This window comes from Micromys minutus (assembly GCF_963924665.1).
Source record: "Micromys minutus genome assembly, chromosome: 2".
NCBI lineage: Eukaryota > Metazoa > Chordata > Mammalia > Rodentia > Muridae > Micromys > Micromys minutus.
In genome coordinates, this window is record NC_137971.1 from 54,813,580 (window position 1) to 54,821,110 (window position 7,531).

The window sequence follows — 7,531 nt, forward strand, 5'->3', positions numbered from 1 at the left end:
TAAGGGATGAAGGGGGTTTATTCTGTCGAGTTTATAAGGTTACAATCGTTATGATGGGAGGCATGGCAACAGGAGCCTGAGGCAGATGGTCACATCGCATTCACGGCCGGGAAGCAGAGAACGCTGGTGCTTAGCTCACGTTCTCCTTTTTCTTCAGTCCAGGGTCCCACTCCATGGACACAGCATGTCCAAGGTGGGTCTTGCTTCCTCAGGTAAGCCTCCCTGCAAAGACCTTCACAGCCACACCCAGAGGTGTGTCTACTAAGTGATTCTGAATCTGTCAAGCAGGCAGCAAGCTGAGCACAGACTTGGGGAGAACCAGTCCAGAAACCTGTCTCAGACCTCCAGCCTCCAGCACGTGACAAAGTGACGCTCATAAGGGATGACACCAAAGCTAAGGTCATAGGAAGGTAACTCTGCCCGACAGAACAGGGTGGGATGAGTGACAGAAAACACTGGCAGTGGGGACACATATAGCTCACAGGTCCCACTGGTGCCTGAGTCTGTCACCCGCAGCGGCAGGTTCACCACAGCTCCCTGCAGTTGCCTATGGCATTCCGAGCAATACCTTCATGGGACAGTGTCAAAAACACCAGCATTCTTCTCATTGTTTCCCCTTTCACCGCAGACACAACCATCTTAGTAAGTGGGAGGAGGGGGCGCACACACGGCAGAATGGTTCTGCCTAGTCTGTCTAAACTGTGATCCACAAGGCCTTTTGGGGTGACCAAAGCATCCTGGAGACTAGATGAGGACCTCAAGAAAGGGTCAAGTGGGCAGAGGTCAAGGCCTGTACAGGAACATGGAAGGTTATCAGGCAGACGGCTGTGGTTCTGCTGATGGGCGGGAGATCTGACACCTGATGCACACAAGATGAGGGATAGGAGGTAGATGAAGGGAAAAGAGAGGGAAAGGGGCACAGACAAGAGAGGAACTAGCAACTGATACCTGTAGTGAACATGACAGGCACAGCAGGCCCACATCTCTGAACCTAGATCTCGACACCCCAGCATCTTGGCACTGAAGGACTATAGCAGCTGTCAGTACAAATGATCCCAGACAGACTACTACTTTAAAATACACTATTTATTCTTTTTTGCAAATAGAACGGGAAAGTAGACTATGATGATAACAGAGCCACAACCTCTGAGCTCAGTACCCAGAGCAGCACAATGAAGATCTACTGATCCTGGATCCTGGGAGTAGCCGAGAGAGTGGTGCTGAGGATCTGAGGCAGCCGCCAGGCTCAGGAGATGCATGGTGCCCCAGGCCTCAAGCCCCAGCCCCCTCCCTGGCTTGGCTGGGCTGATGGAAGGAGTCAACAGCTGCAGCTGTACAAAGGTCCCTCTACTCTACCAAGATGTTATGAAATGATATTAACAGTGTCTGAGGGCCACAGGTCTAAGATCCCAGCACTTGGAAGACTTAAGCAGGAGGATCACCCTTTGTGGCCAGCTTGGACTAGGTAGTGACTGTCCAGAAAAGAAAATTAAAATCAGAGAGAACCTAAAACTCCAAGTGGCATCCACAGTAACCCCGTCACAATATGGAAGTGAAGTAGGAACAGTGGGGGTACAATGGGGCTACCCAAAAGAGAGCATGTCAACACATGTATGCCCACACTTGTGATGTGTGTACAAGTTAGGCCCAGTTCTTTCAGCCACACTGCCAAAAATAAGACTCACACTCAAAATATATTTACAAATACCTTGGACAGATAGCTAGGCTCTACTCTGACTAGATCATAACTAAAGATAACCCATTGATTTTAGCCTGCATTCTGCCACGTGGCTGGATACCTGTGCTCAGGTACCATGTGTCCGTTTCCTTACATCTTCCCTGGAGGATCTCCTGTCTGGCTGTATCCCAGAATCCTTTCTCTCCCAGAAGTTCTGCCTCTGTTTCCTCCCTAAGCCATAGGCCATAGGCTTTTTAATTGACAGGTGATGCTTCCAAAGAATACACAGATATTATCTCTACAGAAATGCCTGGAAGCACTGAGCACACTCCTGGCAGCTCACCTGTACCTGCCTATAAATACCATGCCAGACATACAAGCTGCTGCTAAAGGGAGTACAGTGTCACCCAGGCAAGTCCTACACATTCACAGTGGCGACCCATCTAGTCCTGCTTTGGTTCTCAGTAGTTCCCCCAGAACCACTTTTTGCTTGCTTGTTTTTGAATGAACTCTGTAGACCAGGCTGACCTCAAACTCAGAGCTCCGTCTGCTTGCAGGAATCTGGGTCCTCCAGTGGTGTTGGCAATGATAGCACATGCTGCAGGCAGAGGCACCAGGTGGTACTGCAGGGCATGGATCTGCAGTGGGAGCCAGCTCTGCTGCCAGCCCTTAGACTGGATGGGTCTATTTCATCACCTCTAAGCCAGAACGGTGTGCACATCTGAAGCTGCCAGAAGGATGGAGGGAAACAAGGAGGCCCAAGTTGACCAGCAGAGGCTCAGCAGACAGCAAGCCCCTGTCATAGCTTCCCATGAACCAATTTCACATCAGTCTACCTCTATGAGTCCCACCCTCAGAGTAAACCTACCCAGTACCACTCACTCTGGCCAGTGGCAGGCAGTCTCTTGAGTGTGTGAGTGTGCTACCCCCGTGCAGAAGGCAGGGTGGTCAGACCTCTGCAAGCCATGAAGAAGAGCCTCAGGGAAGAGGCCAAACTGGTCCTCTCACAAAACAATGGGTGCCTCTCAGGTTTGCCTTTAATCACTGGGACACTTAATGTGCAGACATCTGCTCTTCCGTGGGTCCTCAAAATGCAAGTCCAGAGCCTCCTGCGGTCACCTTGAAGTCTGGCTGCACGTTGAGCAGTGAGCACAGCTGGAAGTACCCAAGAGACCGTGTCTTACACCTCTCGAGCTTCTGCATAGCTTTCCCTAGCCCAGCATAAGCCCAAAGGCAATGGTGCCAAAGCATCCCCAGCCCATTTTCAGTCATTCTACTAGGGGCAGGGAAACAAGTTCCTCTGGGTCTATACCTGGGCATACACTGCCCAAGGCAACCATTACATGAAGCCTAGGGCTTACCCCAACCCAGCCTTCAAAGCATACTCAGGCACACCCCATAGACAGAGGCTGAAGAACACACACCTGTCTGAATTTCCCTCTGATTCTGTCCAGGTCTTCATGGAGCTTCTCGTAAGTGGGATCATCATAGGGAAAGTCCTGCAGCAGTGTGATCAGAGCCTCCACCACCTTCATCTTCCTGCTGAGATGCATGGGGGCAAGGCTGTCACCCAGGAGACTCCAGGCCCCACTTCACTGCATCTACAGAACAGTGGCAGGTCAAGCATGCCTTCCTGCTTTAGGCAGTGCTAGCCACCACCTGCTGCAGAGCAACCCTCACCAGGTGGCTCTTCCTCCACCCTGGGAACTGCCAGCTGGAGCAAATGAGAACTCTACAGAAAGGATGACAGCCAGGCCCAGCTGTGACTGCCACCCAGTGGTGGCATGTACAGCCAACATAACTCCTCAGAGATCAGGCTGCCCAGTCACTCTGAAGGTACCCAAGTTAAGTCCCCTTACCCGTTACCTGCTCACACTAAAGAAACCAGTAGAGAGCCAGGCATATGGTACATGCCTTTAATCCCAGTGCTTGACAGGCAGGGACAGGAGGACTTTTGAATCTGAGGCCAGTTTGGTCCACATAATGAGTTCCAGGATAGCCAGTATTGATGTGATGGACATGCAGGGAGAAAACCCCAGAGCCCACAACTGATCACAAACACTTTGCTTTTATTTTTGAATATGGCACGGGTCCTAGACACTATAAGAGTGTCAAATAAAATAAAAGAGTGAGTCCCATGGGCAGGGAACTGCTAGCCTCGAAGCCTGGTTTGCTAGTGCCCTCCATCTGCCCCTCCTGTGCCAGACCAGGCCAGCAGGTGTAGGAAAACCTACACATTACCAGCCTAACCCTAAGGCTATGCATACAAGAACAATACACCTTTTACTTCAGGGTCCCTCCCAAGCCTCAGGCACATGGGACAGCTCACAGGGCCCAGGCAGGCAGAGCACAGTAAGGCAAGGCACCAAAGCCAACACAGCTCAACAAGCAGTAACACTCCCTAGGGGCTGTGTGTGCCAAAGAGGAATGATTCAGGTTGAATTCTGATGTCTGTAAGCTCGAAACACAGGAGACTGAGGCAGAAAAATGGCTGTGAGTCCATCTCAAAAAGAAAAAAAAAAAAAAGAAAAAAAAAAACTATATTCTGGTTGGACAGAGCCAGCATTTCTTTGTTTTTCTTTCTTTCTTCCTTCCTTTCTTTCTCTTTCTTTCTTTTGTCCTTCCTTCCCTCCTTTCTCTCTCTCTCTCTCTCTCTCTCTCTCTCTCTCTCTCTCTCTCTCTCTCTCTCTCTCTTCTTTTGTCCTGCTATTCTAGAACTGGCCATGTAGACCAGGCTATCCTTAGAACTATGATTAAAGACATCAACCATACCTCGCAGAGCCAGCATTTCTGAGGCTTCATTCTACTGACACTATTGCAGTCTGTAACAAGAAGCCTAGGTGAGAAACAGACAGCAAGGTAGGATCATTGTGACATTAGCTAAGGTGTGACATCATCCAGTGCTCTTCGAGTACCTATGAGGTGCCTGGAACATTTTACTTATTTTCCTCTGGACAGCAGTCCAGTTGGCCGTCACTACTTTCTGTATGTCACTATAATGCAAGATAGCTGCGCACACATTAGGACGTTCAGAGCTCCTCCTCGCCACTGCACGAATACTGTGCTGATGAGAGGTTGAGAGGGAAAGGGGGTGGGAGGGAAGGGAGATAGGGAGCCACGGCCTCACCTGTCTTTCTCATCAGTGCCACTGTGCAGGAGACACTTCCATGCAAGAGCAAAACCCCGGTAGCATCCAATCTGTGAGTTGAAAAGCAGCCCAGAGTGAAGGTGGTAAGCACTCAGTCACACTACACCAATTACCAAGATCTCAAAGCACAGGGCTCAGCAGAGGGTTTCCACACTGCTTCCTCAGCCATTCCAGAAGCTGTTGAGTTTAGGGCAATGGAAACTGTATACTGAAAGCCCCAGTGGGGCAGTGGGACCCCAAGATGACATCAGGGATGCCCACCTTCTATATACATGCTGTAGCTGGTTCCTGGTCCTCGTCCAGGTTTGTGTAGGTCCTCGTCCAGCAGAGTGTTTAGCTTCTCAGTCTAGTCTCTGAGATTGGTAGAAAAAGCAATGCCACTCTGCCTTGCTCTCAATGGCTACTTGTTCCAGTGTTATATGGACACCCGAGCACAGGATACCAATTAGATGGTGTGCTACCTTAGGAATAGATCCCCTGGTCCAGCCTTCAGATAAGACTGGAGCCCTTCTGACACATTGCTCCTTATCTGTTGACCCTAGGTCAAGTGTGGCATAACCGAAGATCCTTGTTTCGCAGGAACCTGCTTTGTGGCTCGGGTATCTGATACTATCATGACCCCCTCTGACAGTCAGGGTCAGTGCTTTAAAAGAGAGAGCTAAGCAGGGACAAAAGCAAGGAGAGAAAAACTGTGGGGCCTATGGGCTGTCACTGTGAACATGGCACCCATCTGGGTGAGGACTGCACTGGCTGAAGACAGGAGACAGCACTGTACCACTCCCATAACAAACTCTGGTGATTCTGTGCTAAAAATGTTCTGTCTGGGCTATGAAGCCACACCGAAGGCCTTGTGGTAGGGAAGAGGTGAGATAGTCTGGCACCAACAGCAAAGAAAGCAGCTGCTGAGGAAAAGGTTCAATACCTTTGTTCTTTTCCTCTAGGCACTGTTTCAAAGTCATAGACTTAACGCATGCTGGTGCATGCTCTGCTGTTGAACCATGTCCACAGCCTGTTGTAAGAGACTGGATCTCACTATCTAGCTAAGGCTGGCCTAGAATTCCCTGAATGTTGGGATCACAGGAATGTGCCCTCCCACTTACCTCAGATCCAATTTTGGCTCCATGTAACACACCATACTGCTTTCCTTCAATGATTCCCAAGCTACTGCCTTCTTCATAGCCTTCCTGATACCCCTCCCCATGGAATCTGTGACAAAGAAACACTTCATCAGTCAAGATACTTTCCTGGATATTCTTCCCACCTCTATTACCCAGATCCCACTGGACCCAGCAGACTAAATAGAAGAAAAAGCTTAAAACTCAAGTCACAAAATACAGGTTACAGGTCTAGCTCTTCTTCTCCCTGGCCCATTGCTGTGGCCATTACTACCATTTTTGAGATAGGATCTCACTATGTAACCAAAGCTGACCCCTAAATCAAACGGCTCTGCCACCAGTTCTTGAATGCTAAAATTACAGATGTGTGCCACCATCTCCAAGAGAAACTGTGATGCATATGGGCTTCATTCTATGGCAAACACTCTACTAACTGAGCTACCCAGGTTATCATCTGTAACTGTGGGTAAGATACATACATGAATGACTTACCAAACCCGGCAGAGCACCAGGAACCACAAGGTAAATGTAAAGATACAAACTCAAGCAAACTTGGAATACTCTAGGAATCTACTTTTGAAAATGTAGGTGAGAGGTAGGTGCAGCTGAGCCTACATGCCATCATAACTCAAACTGTCTGTTTCTAAAACAGCCCAAGGACCCAGGACTCCTCAAACCTCTGGAGAAAAAAAGAAAATGTCCCCAAGATCAGTAGAGTATGCCACTACTGGGATGCTCTGAGGAGAAGGATATTATTGTCTTTAAGAGTTCAACCCTCAAACTGGCAATAACTTGCTGCCCGCACTGTTGAAGGAATTCTCTGGAAGTCCTATGTGAGTCAGTGAAAAGCTCCTCATTTAGGGGTGGGAGTGGAGCGCTGAAGAGCACCTGTGCTCTGCATCTGCCAGTACCGACTCCCTAAACCGAGCTGAGCAGTCACCCGGGGAGGTACCCAACCCACATTGAGCAGCCGGCCTGGAGAGGCCAAGATGACCTGGGCCACCGTCCCGCCCAGGCATTCTCTAGAGACTTTTCATGATCCAAAGGGGCCTGCCCGACATATCCATCAGCAGATCCATGAATACCGCCGTATGTGCGGCAATTAAAGGACAAGAAAAGTGGCAGCTCGCAGATGGCGAAGGCGGGTATCCCCGAGGACTGCCCAGCAGCTGCAGGGGCGGGGCGAAGCCGGATCTCTCTGCCTACCTCTCATCCGCCATCACGACGGCGTCAAATATGTCCTGCTCCACGGCCATGGTAGTATCTCGGCTCTCCCCGGGCCCTCGCACTCCAGTCATTCTATGTAGTAATCGCTAGCTGGCGAGACAAACGCCCGGATTGTCAGATTGAAGAAGCCACTTCCGTGTAGGCGGCGCGGAGCAGGGCGGGTAAGGACGGCAAGCTAAAGAATCCAAAAAAAAAAAAAAAAAAAAAAAAAAAAAAAGCCCACTGCACTGCGCATGGGTAAACACTATGTGGGCGGGGCTAGCCCGAGGGAAGCCTTGCTCCTCCTCCCTAGAACCACTCTCTCAGTGGTGGGTGGGGCGTGTCCGGTCGCTTGGGGCACTCCTCTGGGTCGCGCTCAGGGCC

At 50.1% G+C, this 7,531-nt stretch overlaps 1 protein-coding gene across 2 annotated transcripts; it reads right to left on the reverse strand.

Moving 5' to 3' along the window:
- Positions 1-62: 62 nt before the first annotated feature.
- LTO1 (LTO1 maturation factor of ABCE1) lies at positions 63-7,278 on the reverse strand. 2 transcript variants are annotated; one of them, XM_080911849.1, is made up of 5 exons: positions 7,148-7,278; positions 5,927-6,032; positions 4,806-4,876; positions 3,103-3,217; positions 63-2,833 (listed from the first exon to the last, which is right to left on the reverse strand). In XM_080911849.1, exons 1-5 carry the CDS (start codon positions 7,237-7,239, stop codon positions 2,765-2,767), a joined length of 453 nt encoding a protein of 150 aa, XP_080767975.1. In that variant the 5' UTR covers positions 7,240-7,278; the 3' UTR covers positions 63-2,764. The 2 variants fall into 2 exon arrangements, with proteins under 2 accessions (XP_080767975.1, XP_080767974.1); XM_080911848.1 differs by having other exon boundaries at positions 3,103-3,220.
- Positions 7,279-7,531: the final 253 nt, after the last annotated feature.